At 37.6% G+C, this 16,936-nt stretch overlaps 1 protein-coding gene across 2 annotated transcripts in view; it reads left to right on the top strand.

Moving 5' to 3' along the window:
- CTTNBP2 (cortactin binding protein 2) overlaps nucleotides 1–16,936 on the top strand; it is a 154,693-nt gene that overhangs the window by 51,329 nt on the left and 86,428 nt on the right. For both annotated transcript variants that reach the window (XM_061198674.1, XM_061198675.1), the window contains exon 3: nucleotides 8,981–9,205. In XM_061198674.1, coding sequence (XP_061054657.1) covers nucleotides 8,981–9,205 — 225 coding nt within the window. The remainder of the gene's footprint in view (nucleotides 1–8,980; nucleotides 9,206–16,936) is intronic.

Raw genomic sequence — 16,936 nt, 5'->3', positions numbered from 1 at the left:
AGTGGTTGAGAATCTGCCTGCCAATGCAGGGGGACATGGGTGCGAGCCCTGGTCTGGGAAGATCCCGCATGCCGCGGAGCAACTAGGCCCGTGAGCCACAATTACTGAGCCTGCGCGTCTGGAGCCTGTGCTCTGCAACAAGAGAGGCCACGATAATGAGAGGCCCGCGCACCGCGATGAAGAGTGGCCCCCACTTGCCGCAACTAGAGAAAGCCCTCGCACAGAAACGAAGACCCAACACAGCCATAAATTAATTAATTAATTAATTAAAAAAAAAAAAAAAAACCTTCCCCTAAAGAAAACTTCAGACCCAAATGGTTTCACTGGTAAATTCTATCAAACATTCAAAAAATAAATAATATACACAAAACTTTTCAGAAAATACAGGAGCGGGCATCATGGCCCAACTCATTTTTTGAGGTTGGCGGTATCCTAATCTCCAAACTGACAAAGATTTTTTAAAAATACAGAAGAAAAACATGGACCAATCTCCCTCATAACTTATAGATGCAAAAACACTACTGCTGGTGGGAATAAAATTGGTAAACACCCTCTGATGAGGAATTTGGTAATGTATTTCAAAAGTCTTCATTATGGTGAGGTATGTTCCCTCAATGCCCACTTTCTGGAGAGTTTTTTTGTTTTTTAATCGCAAATGGATGTTGGATTTTGTCAAAAGCTTTTTCTGCATCTATTGAGATGATCATATGGTTTTTATTCAATCTGTTAACGAGATGTATCACACTGATTGATTTTTGGATAGTGAAAAACCCTTTCATACCAAAATGTTTTTATTTTTTAACCCAGTAATACTACCTCAGTGAATTTTATAAATATTCCCACAGGTTTACCTCCAGGTTTGTTAGAACAATTGAAAGCGAAATAAGTGATAAACAATGAACTTTTTTAGTATGTAAGGGTTCATTTATGGAATACTATTAAAATATTGATATAGATCATTGAAATGGGAACTGTTTAGCAAACTAAATGAGAAAGTTTGCTTAAAACATATTCCCTTAAGTCCTTGATAGCTATTTTTAGTACGTGCTTGGAAAAAATAAGTTGTAGAGAACCAGGCAAACTTAATAGTAGCTACTCATGGAATTTTTTTCTTCTTTTTCCCTTTTATCATATTTTCCCAAGTTCAGCAAACATGTATTATTTTAAATAAAAAAATAGTTCAAATATGCTTATAGATGTGGATAAACACACTTATTTAGTTTTTTATTAATGTTGAGTAATAGTGCCTCTTTTATGAAATTTAAAATTATTGGTTTTTGATATGAAAAGTTTGTTTCTAGTTAAGGGTCATTGAGAATGACTAATCCCAGTAATAGAAGCTATTACTTCTATCAGCCTTAAATAAGTAATTGGTACATGTGGTGTATTGTACTGGTAGTACAGAGACATAAAAGGCATGGTTTTAACTGTCTAGTAGAGGTAAAGATATAGCTAATTGTAGCAATTAACTGCCCAGGGCAGAGTTGGCAGGTCATTCATCTGTGTTCCAGTTCTGATTGATGGGTGGTGACTGCCTGGAGAGATGTATTAAGACAAATTGGGAGGCCATTCCTGGATTCGGCTTAAAGTGTGCTGATAGTTTAATAAATGTCTACTCCGAGCAAGGGAGCAGAACAGTGAGGCATAGTGTATGATTCTTGACCTAGTTAGGCAATAAAGGTAATCTTATTTTTACAGATGAGCGTGGGCCACTGAGATGAGCACTGATGGGTGTGTGCAAGGTGGTAAGTTGCAGGCAAGGTAGCGTAAAGGATTAGGAGATTACTTCTGGCTCTGGCTTCTGTGAAATCAAGCCATTTCATAGATTCTGTTAGAATGGTCTACATTTCTGTGAGAAAATTGGTGGTTTATTGAAGTCTGACTTCGAGATTTTAGCCTCAGGAACCAGATAAATCTAAGTCAGTCTTGATATATGATTCATGATATTCATTACGTAAATGTATTCCTGGCATGACAGTTTCCGCACATCCAGATTATTTTGTCCATGAGCAGGTAGGATGTTATGGCCGCAAGGTTGGGGCATAAGAGTGGGAGGGGAGAGAGCAGGGAAAACTTGCCTCTTCTCTGACATACTCCTCCTGCATTGCAGGAAAGGTCACGTGATGCCATGACATGCCTTCATTTCTGTGTCCCGTGTATGTCTTGCCACATATAAGCAATGTCTGAAATGTGTTCACTCAACTGAACTATTTAGACTTTTGGACATTTTCTTCTTATTCCAGGAAGTTATATCTTGTTCCTGGCTAGTGAATTTCTAAGCCTTTGTGATCATCGAAGGGCAGTGACTATCCTTCTCCAAAAGACTGTGTAACTTTCACATAGCTGTTCCCATCCTCTGGGCTCTACTTAACCACTGTGTGTGTGTGTGTGTGTGTGTGTGTGTGTGTGTGTGTGTGTTGTATATGAATGTGTAAACCGGCTCCTAGAATATTTCACCCCTCTTAGAGTGAGATTTATTTGCAAGTAGGATTTTTTCCCCTTACTTCTTAGAAGAGCTCTTAATTTTAGTTTCAAAAAAATTTTGGGTCTACTGGAACTTCTTACCACTAAGACAGAGATTTAGAACTAGATAGATGAATTTTTATGTTGGCTTCTTGGAAAAATATGTATTTTCCATCCCTCTTGATTTAGAAGCCAACGGCCTTCTGATTTTTGAGATCCTTGCTCCCCATTTCTACCATTTCAGCCGATGTTTGAAACAGCCAGAGGCAGATTTCACTCCAGTCCAGTGCAGCCTATTGTATCTTTTTTTTTTTTTTTTAATTTATTTCTTTTTTCTTTTTTTTTTTTGGCTGTGTTGGGTCTTCGTTGCTGTGTGCGGGCTTTCTCTAGTCGAGGCGAGTGGGGGCTACTCTTCCTTGCGGTGTGCGGGCTTCTCATTGCGGTGGCTTCTCCTGTTGCGGAGCATGGGCTGTAGGCACACAGGCTTCAGTAGTGACTCGTGGGCTCTAGAGCGCAGGCTCAGCAACTGTGGCTCATGGGCTTAGTTACTCCACGGCATGTGGGATCTTCCCGGACCAGGGCTCGAACCCGTGTCCCCTGCATTGGCAGGCGGATTCTTAACCACTGTGCCACCAGGGAAGCCCCCAGCCTATTGTATCTTTGGAACAGCTTTGACCCTTAAACATTCCTTATTATAATGGTGATAATTCTGTTCCTTGGGAATCAGGCAAATAGTTAAATACCTCTTTAAACATGAAATGACTCCAGATATTGAAAGAATGCTATCGTGCTGCTCTAAGTCTTTTAAGCATTCCTATTTTCTTTTTATATTCAGTTCTGTTTTCAGGTCCTTTTTCTGTTGATCATTCTTTAAATATTTCACCCAGAAGTGAGCCCAGTAGTCCAGGGATTGTCTAGTTCTGACAGCTATTTTCTATTAATTAGTGAAGCCTGATGTGGAGTCCTGGTTTGAGGTGTGGTGGAGGAACAGTGTTCATTTCATGGTTCAATCCTTGAATGTAGTATTGATTGCAGCCCCTAAGTGATTTTCATACTTGCTTCTGTGTTTCTACTCAAGAACTGACTCATATTTATTCCTGTGAAGGTCCATCTTTTCAGATTGGGCTCATCATTTCGACCATCCCTCCCTTGCAGTTTTGTATCATTGGCATCCACGACAGTGGCCACTGTGTTGAGTAGGCTGGAGCTGAGGACAGAATTCCTCTGCAGTCTTCTCGCAGTTAGATCTGTATTAATGCTAGTGGGTTTTGGGTTTGGTTTTTTAATTTTTAGGTAGTCAGTGCTTTTTGATAATATGCTTTTGGGGAAAAGCATATTTAGAAACCATTTTTCTTATTGAACTGTATTTTGCACTTGCATAAAATCTCTGAAGAATCTTGGGGGAAAAACGCTCAAGTTTGATTACATTATGTTAGTATATGGTCAGTAACAATGAAAGTACATATAGAGCATATGGAAAGCTGTTAGCTACTTAGAATATTGTCATATTTTTGTCTTTCAAACTTTATTTCTTTGTATCGGTTTGAATAGTGTTGTAAACAATACTTTTGAAGCCTTTTCTAGTGTTCCAAAATACTCTAGTCATAATTACAAAATACTTCATTGAGTAGGCTTTGGAGAAAGACTGCCTAGGTTGAATACCAGCTCCTGTTGAAATGACCTTGGGAGAGTAAGTTAATCTTTCTGAGCCTCAGTCTGCTTGTCTATAAAATGAGAATTTAAAAAGTGGCTATCTTCTGGACTTAGGTTTAGGAGAAAGTGAGTATGAAAACCTAGCAATAAAAAATATGCTCTCAGTAAAAGTTATCTTTTATAAGTATTGATATTTTTTAATGTTACAAAATCATTCCAGCTTTTCATAAGACAAAATAATTTTAGCTACAAGTTTGTCAATATGTTTTAAAATTAATCGGTGATATGTTTTAATTGTGACTTACAATTCAAGTTGTAGGGTTTTTTTCCTAAGAGGATTACACGCTATAGAAAAAGTTGAATAGCTAAATACTTTTCTTTTTATTATTACTGGTCGGGTCCAACCTACTTCAGTTGATCTTACAAAACAATGAAAGCCAAAAGCAGAAACTCTGTATTGGTCAAATCCTTCATTAATAATGGCCATGTTTTTATTTCTTGCTTGTGATTTTCTCAAGATTCTATAAAGCTTCACATTCTGATGAAATTATATTTTTACTTATCAGTGTAGCTGGTTTTAAGAATTTGAGTCTGTTTTCATACTTATAGTTAGCCTGTGTCTTCAAATGACTCATTACCCTGAAATGCATTTCATTCTCAAGTAATTCTGATGCATAAACCAAGAAGTTATCTGCACATTCAGCTCTTCCTTTTTTTTAAGGAACGGCCTCTTCAAACGCAGTATGATACACATTTGAAGTCCTTTTTTATTACAGTCTCCTTAAATATTAATACTTGTATATATTGTTGATCTGCCCTTTTTAAAAGTAATGTGGTACATTCAAAATTAAGCACTCTGTTACAAAGAAAGATATGCTAAGAAAGGTATACTTCTTACAAGAATGTTATAAGAAATAAACATTAATAGTTGAAAAATGAGAACCCCTGCTTCTAACTTTAAGACAAGGATATAAAAAATGCATGTTGAATATATGTAACATGTATAAATAAATTCCTATATGGCTATAGAGTAGAATTATTACCTGGCATCTCTTAAAGCAGGGGTCGCCAACCCCCAGGCTGCACAGCAGGAGGTGAGCGAGGGTGAGCGAGTGAAGCTTCATCTGCCACTCCGCATTGCTCCCATTACTGCCTGAACCATCCATTTCCCCCGCCACCCCCCAGTCCGTGGAAAAATTGTCTTCCACAAAACCAGTCCCTGGTGCCAAAGAGGTTGGGGACCACTGTCTTAAAGCAATAAACATGGGATCAGGGGTCAGTTTAATGGAATGCATAAAATCTTTCACATTCATTTTACCTGAGGTTTCCAGGCTTTTAGGAACTTTAAAAGAAAATGAAATCATATTTGTTGTGTATACCCTAGGGGTCTTAGAGACAAATGAGGCTGCTTCATTGATCTCGTTTTGAAAATGAAAGATACCGGGGACAAAGTTGCGTAGCTTGTTAGCCCTACTTCTTCCCTTAAAAGAAGCTAATGTATGTGTCTTGAACTTTGTCATAAAGGTTAAGCGTCAGTCTATATTGGCAAAGCAAACCAGTTGGCAGTTTTATGTTTATGATCCTGTAGACATATAATTATACAACATTTTCAGCAGAAAAAAAAATTGCCCATACTTGACAGTGCCACAGTTAAAGCTAGTAATTTTAAAATAAAGCCAAAATACAACAAAAAATACACGCAAAACTTTCACAGTAGTAAAAAAAAAAAAAAAAAAAAAAAAAAGGAAAAAAAGGTTTTAAAATTTTTCAGGGGACTTCCCTGGTGGCACAGTGGTTAAAAATCCGCCTGCCAATGCAGGGGACACAGGTTCAATCCCTAGTCCGGGAGGATCCCACATGCCGCGGAGCAACTAAGCCCGTGCGCCACAACTACTGAGCCTGTGCTCTACAGCCCACGAGCCACAACTACTGAGCCTAAGTGCCACAACTACTGAGCCCACACACCTAGAGCCCGTGCTCCGCAACAAGAGAAGCCACTGCAATGAGAAGCCCGCGCACCACAACAAAGAGTAACCCCTGCTCGCCGCAACTGGAGAAAGCCTGCATGCAGCAACGAAGACCCAATGCAGCCAAAAATAAATAAATTAATTAATTAAAAAATTTTTTTCAGACCATAAAATCTGTTTAAACTGGAAATAGTCTATGATATATGTATTTACCTCTTATATAAAAGTTAATTTTAACCCATTTATCAAAAGTTCACTCTGATTTAAGAATAACGTGTGTGGTTAAGAAATGGCTTGAGTTAGTGTTACAGATATTGTACATCATAAAATATGTTGGATGTGTAAGTAGACATCAGGTAATTTTAACCGGTTTTTAAAATGTAAGTTTCAGCAGGGGACCCATAGTGATAAATATTAGTTACTAAAATGAGGTCCAAGATGCAAAATTTTCAGAAGACAGTTTGAAATCCAGCTTTGACTTTTAAATTCCTTACCCACATTAAGGGTATAAAAAAACTTAATTGTTGGAGATTAAAGAGAGAAAGGTTTTTATGAAAGCATTTCTCTGGAGAGAATGCTGTGCATCCCCCCATTTAGTTGCTTTTCCCTTCACCTCAAGAGGAAAGCGCTTCAGCCAGACTATTTAATGGCTTACTAGGTTTCACCTTATTAGGTCTTGGTGCTCTGAGTGGAGGTGGGGCTGAAAAAGCAGGCATTCTGTGGAAATGACAGAAAGATGGTTGCAGTGGTCATCTTGCACTCCCAGATTTTCTTTAAATGAAGATTCAGGAGTGTTTCCCATAGACTAGGTTGGGCCATAGGCATCAAAGAGTAGGAATGAGATTGATTCAGATCCTGTTCAGTAGAGAAGTCTGGAGAACATGGGACCTCAGCCAACAAAAAACCGGATTCTAGATGCTACAGAAGATGTGTATGCAAGGCTGGCTTCATGGGTGGTCACAAAGGGCCATGCACTTAGAAGGACCCTAGACTTGGTTAAAGGATATGCTGTTACCATCTTGAAATTCTTAATAACTTTTAGCAAAGAGCCCATGTTTTCATTTTGTAGTGGGCTCTGCAGGTTATGTAGTCTGTCCTAAATTTATGATTTATATTGGGGAAACTGTAGATGAAGGGTCCCCAGCAGTGAGAACGGGGGTGTGGCTTTCTCAAGCCACCAAGCACTTCATGGGAAAAGAGTAGGCTTTAAGTATTTGCCACACCCAGTTGGTAAGGCTAGTTTCTCGACTGAACCAGTCAGGTAGAATGCTCATGTTCCTCTCACCTCCATCTTCATCATCCTCTACCTCTGGTCCCTTCCAACCCAGAGAGGACTAAAACAGCTAAGAAAGAGGGGCAGAAGATTGGATAAAAGAGAGGTTTTCTTAAACACTTTCTTCCCAGGTGGTGCAGATCTTAGCTGGGGAAGGGAAGCCATCATACCACTGAAGTTGGATATTCTAATAACCAAATTGAGACTTTTATATTTTAAAGTGACTATAGGAATTGTATTAGATAAAAGTAATTAGAAAAACCATGGGGGCTATCCCAAGTTTTCATCCAGAGGTGGGGGGATGAACTACTACATTGAATAAAAATTAATAGAAAAGTGAAGGACAAAATGAAATTGCTTTTGTAATTGCATCCCTGAAGTGATACTTATTCAGCTTATTGATTACATAATTGAATTTGAAGAATTACGAAATGCTTTTTGATTCATAAACCACTTTGACTTTTAAGTCTAAAATGATCCTCTGAAAGCTAGCTTAAATTTGTGGTGAAATTGGACTTTTCTTAAATTGTATTTCCTAATCTAGTTTGGTAATAGGAAAAAAAAAAACATTAGATTTTCCCACATTGTACTTGTGTTTATCTACTTTTTGGCTTGCTGATAGTGGTCTTCAAATGGGAAAGTTGAGTTAGTCAACGCAGTTGCCTTTAAATTAAGGAAATGTATGTAATATTTCTTTGGAAAGCATGTTTAACATTTTGGACAATTAAGCTTGATTTATTGTAATTTAGTTTTTCCACTGGCAGTGACATAGAATAATTTTTTCTGGTAGCTATTCCAAATGACCCGAGTTAGGAAAATGTTGCTTGTTTTCAATATATCTCTACTGCTATTTTCCATTTTATGCAAAGGCCATTCACTGTAGGCTAATTATAGAAAATTGCATTTAGTGCCAAGTGGATGTGAAATTTACTTTAACGCTGATGGACTGACATTTAAAGTAAAATGAGGTTACGTTCTTTCCTGGGACTCTGTGAACTACATTTTAATGTCCTTCAATGATGAGAAGACTTTTACATCTTCCTAATTTTCTGGAGGTTTTTTTTTATAGTTGGTCACACTTCACAAAATGTGAATGTTGTGATTTTTGACATAAAAAAATTCATGAAATATTTTCTTCAAATATTTATAAAATTCTTTCTGTCTGTACAAAACTTGGAGATTTATATTTTGTGACTTAACGTGACAAGGATTACGTGTAATGTAAGTTCTATAAACATATTATTTTGTTTTTGAATTTTTGCTGAAAGTTATTTTAATTGTTGTTGATATTTTTTATTTTACTCTAAATGAGAAAAGACTGTACCTAAAATTCAGATCCTTGAAGGAGTAGGCATCATGGGAAAAAAAACTATATTTGCAGCTTTTGTAATTTAAAAGACAATATTCCAAAGGAAGAAAATTTGAAAGTAGACTGAGTGGCATGGCAGGCTGGTCAGGGTTTGGGGTCCCCTTACCTCTCACTCACCACCTGACATCACATGTAAGCTATTACTCATGACAGTTGTGAATACCATTTGGAGCAGTAATCACAGAACCTTCATATAAATAGCCTTCTGTATATTTTCATTTCTTTCTTGAATACATTCCTCTGATTTTGTTCTAGGCTCGCAGGAAGGAGGTATTTATCCAGGAACGGTATGGGAGATTTAATTTAAATGACCCATTCCTGGCACTGCAGAGAGACTATGAAGCAGGTGCTGGTGATAAAGAGAAGAAGCCAGTTTGTACCAACCCCCTCTCCATCCTGGAAGCAGTCATGGCCCACTGCAGAAAAATGCAAGAAAGGATGTCCACACAACTGGCTGCTGCTGAGAGCAGACAAAAGAAGGTATTGAGACTTTCAAACAATTCTTTTTCCCATAACACAGTGTAGAATGAAGAGACCATCTCTGAGGTTGTTGTTTTGTTCTTAAATATTTTCAAGAAGAGTTGGGATAAGGACTTAGAAATTCAAACTACTGACAAATTCTGGTGGCCCTTCTCAAATGTAACTCAAAATAAATATAACACTAAATCATAAAAGAAGTATGACAAATTATGTTTCCCATAATGTTTACTGTGATGCTTTCATTAAAATAATGGATTTTTTGGGGGGGGGTGGATTTCCCTTTCCTAGTGCCCTAAGACATGCTTAACTGTTAGATGAGTGATCCAGTAATGCAACCAGGACTGATCATATGGTGGCATCCCCAACTTACTTTATCCAGCTTTTGTCTCCAGTATTTCTTTGCAACTAGAAATTATTTATTTTTTTTTGAAAATGAAAATAGTATGAGAATAGAATGAAAGTTTGCATAGGATATGCAATCTCACAACATGTCATCTTGAAGTTCTGGTTCATCTCAGACTCACCTCTGGGGTCTGATGGTGTGTCTGCTGCAGACCTCCAGGCTCCTATTCACATGTGTTTCATTTAAACCAGCCTCCTCCCCCCTTCTCACCTCCCGCACCACACACATACATATTATTGCACGTGAGCACGTGCTTCAAAGATTCCTAAGTGATAAAAGCTTACTGCGATCAGCCATAAGGAAATAGAAGTTTAAATTTTGTCCTTCCGATATGCTGCTGAGACTACTGATTCCCTTTATTAGAAAAGAGAGTGAGGAAGTCAGAGAAGGTAATGATGTCTAATTACTAGAATTAAAAGTAACATGTTCTTCCAACCATTATTAAAGCATAAATTAAAATGTTTCTTCTGTTTGTCCTTTTCAGAGAACTTATTATAGCTCACATTTAACACCTGGTTAACAATTAACCTGAATGCACTATACTGTATAAATGTCTATGATACTGTCATTGAATGTGTAGGCTTTCTCCCTGTAATTGTATCCTTGCATTAACGTATATATGCCAGCGTTCTGATATAGGTGTTGAATAAAAGCAAACCTTTTGCTCAGTATGCCATAGGGTAGAAAACTAAAGCACTGGGTAAAATAGTAAAGAATAGAAGGCCTTCCCTGCATGGGAGACCAAATCACACAATTTTACACTGGACTCTGCACACCCTCTACAAAGCCCTGCAGACAACCACTGAGGTCTCTGGAGCTTTTCAAAAATTCCCACAAACCGCATAAGCAAGAGCCAGTGTGTTTCTGCTGATGTCACTAAAGCTCATTTGTATGTCTTGGATGAGACACATTTCAATTATGTTCTTAATGTGTCAAATGAGCTATTTCATAATAAAGTACATCTGCTGGGTTTTATGCTGTGTTATCAAAAATCAAGAAAATATTTTTTTTTATTATAGTTTTCGTTCAATACATAAAATGCATGCTTTCCTAAATTTTACTTCTGTTTTGCATTTTATCTATCATTCCTCTTACAAGAGAGAAAAAAAGAAATTCATTTCGAGTTGAATCAAAGATTTTATTATCTAGTTGATTTTTTTTTTAATCAGCTTACATCCTGTTTATTTCTGAATGACTGGGTCATTTCCAACCTGGCTGGAAGTGAAAGGAAATTGTTTCTGTCCTAGGGGTCCTGAGAGGCTAGTATGAAATGAGCCAGTGATCTGTCTCCTGCCTATAATGGGGATACAGGGGTCCTTTATGGCCAAATTCACTGGCTGTGCAGTCTCAGTGAAGGGTCTGTCCGAGAGGCAGTGCTACCCTTTGTCCCTAAAGGATATTCTATTACGGTAGATTGTAACATGTGAGAAGAGTTACAGTTTGCACTCTTATCCCAAATCTTTATTTATAAAGAAAGTATTAGAGCAGCTAATAAGGCCAGGAACAACAAAGTCATTTTAGCAACAAAATTACCTGTCACGTTTACTCTTGAAAGTAAATATATTAACCAAACATCTTCAGTTCTCTTGCATGTAGAATAAATTGGAGCTTTAGAAATCTGAAAGCGTTAAGACACAAAAATCCATTATTTTAAATGAGTCCAGGTCTTTAAATCACTGCCACAGCAAAAGTCAGGGAAAGCAAAGTTCCCATTATCTACAATTCAAGTATTTATTATCTGACACTGGGCATAGCTCTGTGGTGATTCTAAGACATTTGGCCCGAACGCTGCTCTGGTTGCCCTCTCAAGGCAGGAGAAGAGACTTCGTGCTCATTCACGCGTTGGTTCCTGCTGAGACTACTAATAGGAAGGTTAACTGTTTGGTAATTTGTGTGCCAGGAAAATTTGGGCAAGAGTCAATTTGGCAAATGGCCTGAGCCTCAAGCCACTTTGAATAAGCTAATGAGTAATCATCATGGGGAACTTTGCCTCTGGTAATATACTCCCCCGTTTAGAACCAGTAACCTAGGGTGCTTGTTATTTGGGTTTTTATTATTTATCTTATGCATCATCTGTTAATACAGCTTCTTTTCTAATTTATTTTCAGTCATTTTATTCATACATAGTATAATTTCTAGCCCTGAAATAGGAAAGATCTTTTAATTTGATCAGAGCCTTTAAAAGAAAGAAGCCAAAATAACAACTAGGAAATTCAGAAGGGGACAGTGTTTTTCACCAGAGGAAAAACTAAATGTAGTTCTGTGTATTAGACAGAGCTCCTTCTAGGCGGCCGCTCAGTATGATGTGGTCAGTTGCATGCTGGTAGCTGCGTCAGGCAGAATGTGTAGTTGCGAGCAAGTGAATCCAGTATTCTTGAGTTAAGCAGAAACGGCATTTATTTGTTCGCTTACAGCATGGTAGAGCACGGCTGGGAGAACTAGGGGACAAGCTCTTACCAGCCAGCATCACTGACAAACGCTCACCGTAGATCTAGTCTGCCGTGGCTGATCCTTCTTCTGAGAGCTAGATACGGAAGCTTGTTGACACCAGACAGCACCACTGCCATCACTGCTCTGGGTCTTGAGTGGTACCTCCCCCGGCCCTGCTTCTTTGCGTTACTCATTTCCTAGTTGAAGCCTAAGAGCAGGTGCATTTGATTGGCCAACCTTAGGCCCCATGCCCTCTCCTTAGCTACAAGACTGGGAAAGCAACTATTGGCCATATTTAACTACTATAGGAGAGAACCAGAGGTGGAGAACTCTCCTGACATAGGAAGGAGTTTCAGGTGCTGGACAGCCAAAGAAATGACAAATGGACGAGAAAAGAGCAATCAAAATATGTGTTTTGTTTATTTCATATGCCTTTTTCTTCCCATTATAAATAATTGTAATTTGTTTTGCCGTTTGTATTCACTGTTTTCTACTTCATTATATAATGGTTATAACATACAAATATAATTTAATTTTAAATTGTTTTCATGATTTTCGTTCAAGGATAACATGGTAGAGAAACAGCTAAAATAACATTTTTAGGAAGAATGTTCAGGATGCTTTGTACATGAATGATTGTTTTTAGCTCCTTCCTGAGTCTTTTTTGTATAACTCATTATTACGTTTCAAGGTGCATTTGGACTCCCCAGGAGCACCGCAGAGTGAGCATTAAGGGGAGCTGGAGACTGAGGTCTGCAGCTCTGAGCAGGGATTTAGAGGAGAGAACAACTTGCCATGGCTTCCCTTCTCTCTTTTGAAACTAGATCAAGAGGAAGGGGTACTTCGTCCCAGCTTACCCTTCCGCCTCCCCGTGTCCTCAAGTCCATTCTCTACGTCTGCGTCTTTATTCTTGTCTGGCCCCTAGGTTCATGAGAACCACTTTTTTAGAGGGGTGGGATAGGGAGGGTGGGAGGGAGACGCAAGAGGGAGGGGATATGGGGATATATGTATACGTATAGCTGACTCGCTTTGTTATACAGCAGAAACTAACACACTATTGTAAAGCAATTATACTCCAATAAAGATGTTAAAAAAAAAAGAGGAAGGGGCAGATGAGAACTACAGAGCCCAACTGCTGCCTGGTAGCTCCAGCCCCTATAAAGAAGAAAATCTCAATATATCTCATCATTATGTATTTGTTTACCAGGATTGGGCAGGTGCCGGTGAGGGTGACTGTGTGGAAAAGAGGACAAGGGTGCAGTGAGTGTTAAAAGACGTGAGAGAGTAATAAAGAATATAATAAAATGTCATAAGAATATTTTGTGGTTGTGACAGACATGCAGTCTGCTTTCTCATTTTACAAATGACCATAATTGCTTGCCTCTCTCTTTTACACTTTGATTTAGAACTGATCGCCTTTACATTGCTGCTCTGCTCCACCTACAGAGCTTTTCCTTTCATTCTGGAAAAACAGTTGTTTGGAGCTCCCTTCATTCAGAGCTCCCAGTCTGGGTGCTATTCTTGGGGCAACCACCCACTTCCTCACTACCAGTGAAGTTGTGTTAGTTCTTCTAAGCTCTTCCACATAATCCGCTGCTTTTTGCAAAAGGCTTTGGTAATACTGCTCCATGCAAAATTCCCCTTCAGCCATTACTTGGAAGTGGTTGTGAGTAGATATAAATTGGACAATAGTAGAACAGAGTCAGCTAGAAATCGGTAGTCTTTATACACAAGAGGCTGTGGTTCCTTTATAATCTCCGCAGTGTGCAGTTTAGTTGGGGGTGTCTGTTCCTACCCCTACCCATCAGGTCCACAGTCCCTGGATCACTGCTCAAAATTGTCCCAGATTTGGCCAGTGAGAGCCCTTTCAAGCTACTCCTTTTGATATATTCCCATCATCCTTTGAGCACTTCCTTATTTTCTTTTTTTTAAATAAATTTATTTATTTATTTATTTATTTATTTATTTTTGGCTGTGTTGGGTCTTCGTTTCTGTGCGAGGGCTTTCTCTAGTTGCGGCGAGCGGAGGCCACGCTTCATCGCGGTGTGCGGGCCTCTCACTATCGTGACCTCTCTTGTTGCGGAGCACAAGCTCCAGATGCGCAGGCTCAGTAGTTGTGGCTCACGGGCCCAGTTGCTCCGCGGCATGTGGGATCTTCCCAGACCAGGGCTCGAACCCGTGTCCCCTGCATTGGCAGGCAGATTCTCAACCACTGCGCCACCAGGGAAGCCCCTTATTTTCTTACAGCAAGGTATTTTTTTTCTTGCAGGCTCATCGTACACTTTTCTTTTCCCAACCCCTGATATTAGTTAGCTCTTACTCCCAGAAGCTGTTACTTGCATTCCTTTTTAATGGAAAATGGTGTTTAGAAATGAAACTAAAACTAGGAAATTATATAATTATCATATTTATACATATATTTTATATACACACAAATCTATATTTTATTTATCTATAGTTCTGTCTGTACAAAACCATGAGTTCATACTTATATTGACACCTCTGATTCTAATCCAAAACCATAGGGGGTACATTCTTGTCCTTTCTCTGTTTAAAACTAACTTCTCCAACACTGAGAAAGCTGGAACCCATTATACTTCAATATATTACTCATATACTCCAGCCTAGAACACACAGAGAGTAGTTTCAGAATTGTTAATCCATAGCACTATAAAAAGCAAACATGCAAACCTGGAATTCACTATTGTTTATAGCTTTTAAAGAGATATTTACATTAAAGTGAAATTTACATCTTAAGCACACAAATTGATGTTTTAAAAATGCATATACTTGTGTAAGCTGTACCCCTTACAAGATAGAAAATGTTTCCATTACCATAGAGAGTTTCCTGGAGTGTCTTCTCCATAAATCTCTCCCCCACTTCAGGCAGCCACTGAACACTCTTCTGATTTTCTCATCATGGATTAGTTTTACCTCTATACTACAACTTCAGGTAAATGATGACTGTAGTTAAATAATAAGCCTTAAATGTACAAACCACAAGTCTTTCAACTTTGTTATTCTTTATAAAAATTGTTTTGGCTCTTCTAGGTCATTTGCATTTCCATAAAAATTTAAAATCAGTTTGCTGGTTTCTCTGAAAGTTTTCAGGGCTTGAAGTTTCATTGCCCCTTTAATATGTTGAGAATTGACATCTTTAACAAAATTGAGTCTTCCAACCCATGTTTATAGTATTTTTCTTCATTTTTTTCAGGTCTTCATGGTTTCTTTTAGCAGTGTTTTACTGTTTTTAGTTTAGTAGTCTTAAATGTCTTTTGTTGGGTTTATTTCTAAATATTTGATGCTATTATAAACACAATTAAGTTTTTGCCAAACATTTGTTGCTAGTATACAGGTATTCAATTGCTTTTTTGTATGTTGACATTGTATCCTGTGATCTTGCTAATCTTGCTTATTAGTTTTAGCAGTTGTTTTGTATATTTTATATGATTTTGTAGGTAAACAAGCATGTTACCTATGAACAGAACCCATTTTACTTTTTCCTTTCCAAATTGCCTGCCTTCCTCTTTTCCTGTTTTACCCCATCATTGTGCTGACTAGAACCTCCGATACAATGTTCAACAGAAATAGTGAGAGCAGACTTCAGAGGCTTTTCCTTTACTTAGGGAGAAAACAGTCTGTTTCATGGTTAAGTATGATGTTAGCTGTACTTTGTTATAGATGCCCTTTATTTCATTAAGGTTTCATTCTGTTCTTTGTTGAGTGGTTTTTGTCATGATTGAGTTTTGAATTTTGCAAAATGGTTTATCTGCATCTATTGCTGTGGTCATGGTTTTGCGCTTTATTCTTTTAATACGATGAATCACACTAATTGATTTTCAAATATTAAACCAACTTGGATTCCTGAGGTGAACTTCAGTGGGTCACCTTTTATTACTCTTTTTAAATATTTCTGGATTCAGTTTGCCTATATTTTGCTAAGGAGTTTTGTGTGTGTGTTCATGAGTGATAATTTTTCTGTAAATTTTAAAATAATACTTGACTGGTTTTGATATGAAAGTAATCCTGGATTCATAAAGGAAAATGGAAGCATTTCCCTCTTTATTTTCTGAAAGGACATGTATAAGTTTGGCTTTCTTTAATGTTTGGTAGAAGTCCCTAGTAAATCCATATGAGTTAGAGGTTTTCTTTAGGGGAAAATTTTTATTTGTGAATTCAGTTTCTCATAAAGATATAAAGCTATTTCAATCTTTTATTCCATTTTATGTCAATTCTGAAAGTTGTGTGTTTCAGAGGAATTTGATTTGTTGAATTTATTGGCACAGGGTTTTCATTATTATCCTTTTAATATTCATTCCATAGTGGTACCCCATCCTTTATTCTTTTTATTTGTAATTTGTGGTTTTCTGTATTTCTTAATCTGTTCTTTAAATGTTTAATAATATTAATGATATTTTATTTGAAAAACAACTTTTGGCCTTGTTAATTTCTCTATCATTTGTCTCTTGTATTTCATTGATTTTTACCTTTGTTATTTCTTTCCTTTTACTTTGTCTTTCATTCACCTAACTTTTCCTCGCTTCTTAAGGTAACACTTAGATGATTGATTTGAGACAACTCTTGTTTTTTAAAAAATTTTATTTAAGTATAGTTGATTTACAATGTTGTGTTTAATTTCTTCTGTACAGCAAAGTGACTCAGTTATACATTTATACATTCTTTTCCATTATGGCTTATCACAGGATATTGAATATAGTTCCCTGTGATATACAGTAGGACCTTGTTGTTTATCCATCCTGTATATAATAGTTTGCATCTGCTAATTCCAAACTCCAGTCCTCCACCCCCACCTGCTTCCCCACCCCCAGCAAACACAAGTCTGTTTTCTATATCTGTGAGTCTGTTTTTGTTTTGTAGACAGGTTCATTTGTGTCATA

The sequence above is a fragment of the Eubalaena glacialis genome, chromosome 8, assembly GCF_028564815.1.
Source record: "Eubalaena glacialis isolate mEubGla1 chromosome 8, mEubGla1.1.hap2.+ XY, whole genome shotgun sequence".
Classification (NCBI taxonomy): domain Eukaryota; kingdom Metazoa; phylum Chordata; class Mammalia; order Artiodactyla; family Balaenidae; genus Eubalaena; species Eubalaena glacialis.
This window is presented reverse-complemented; position numbering and strand designations above follow the sequence as displayed.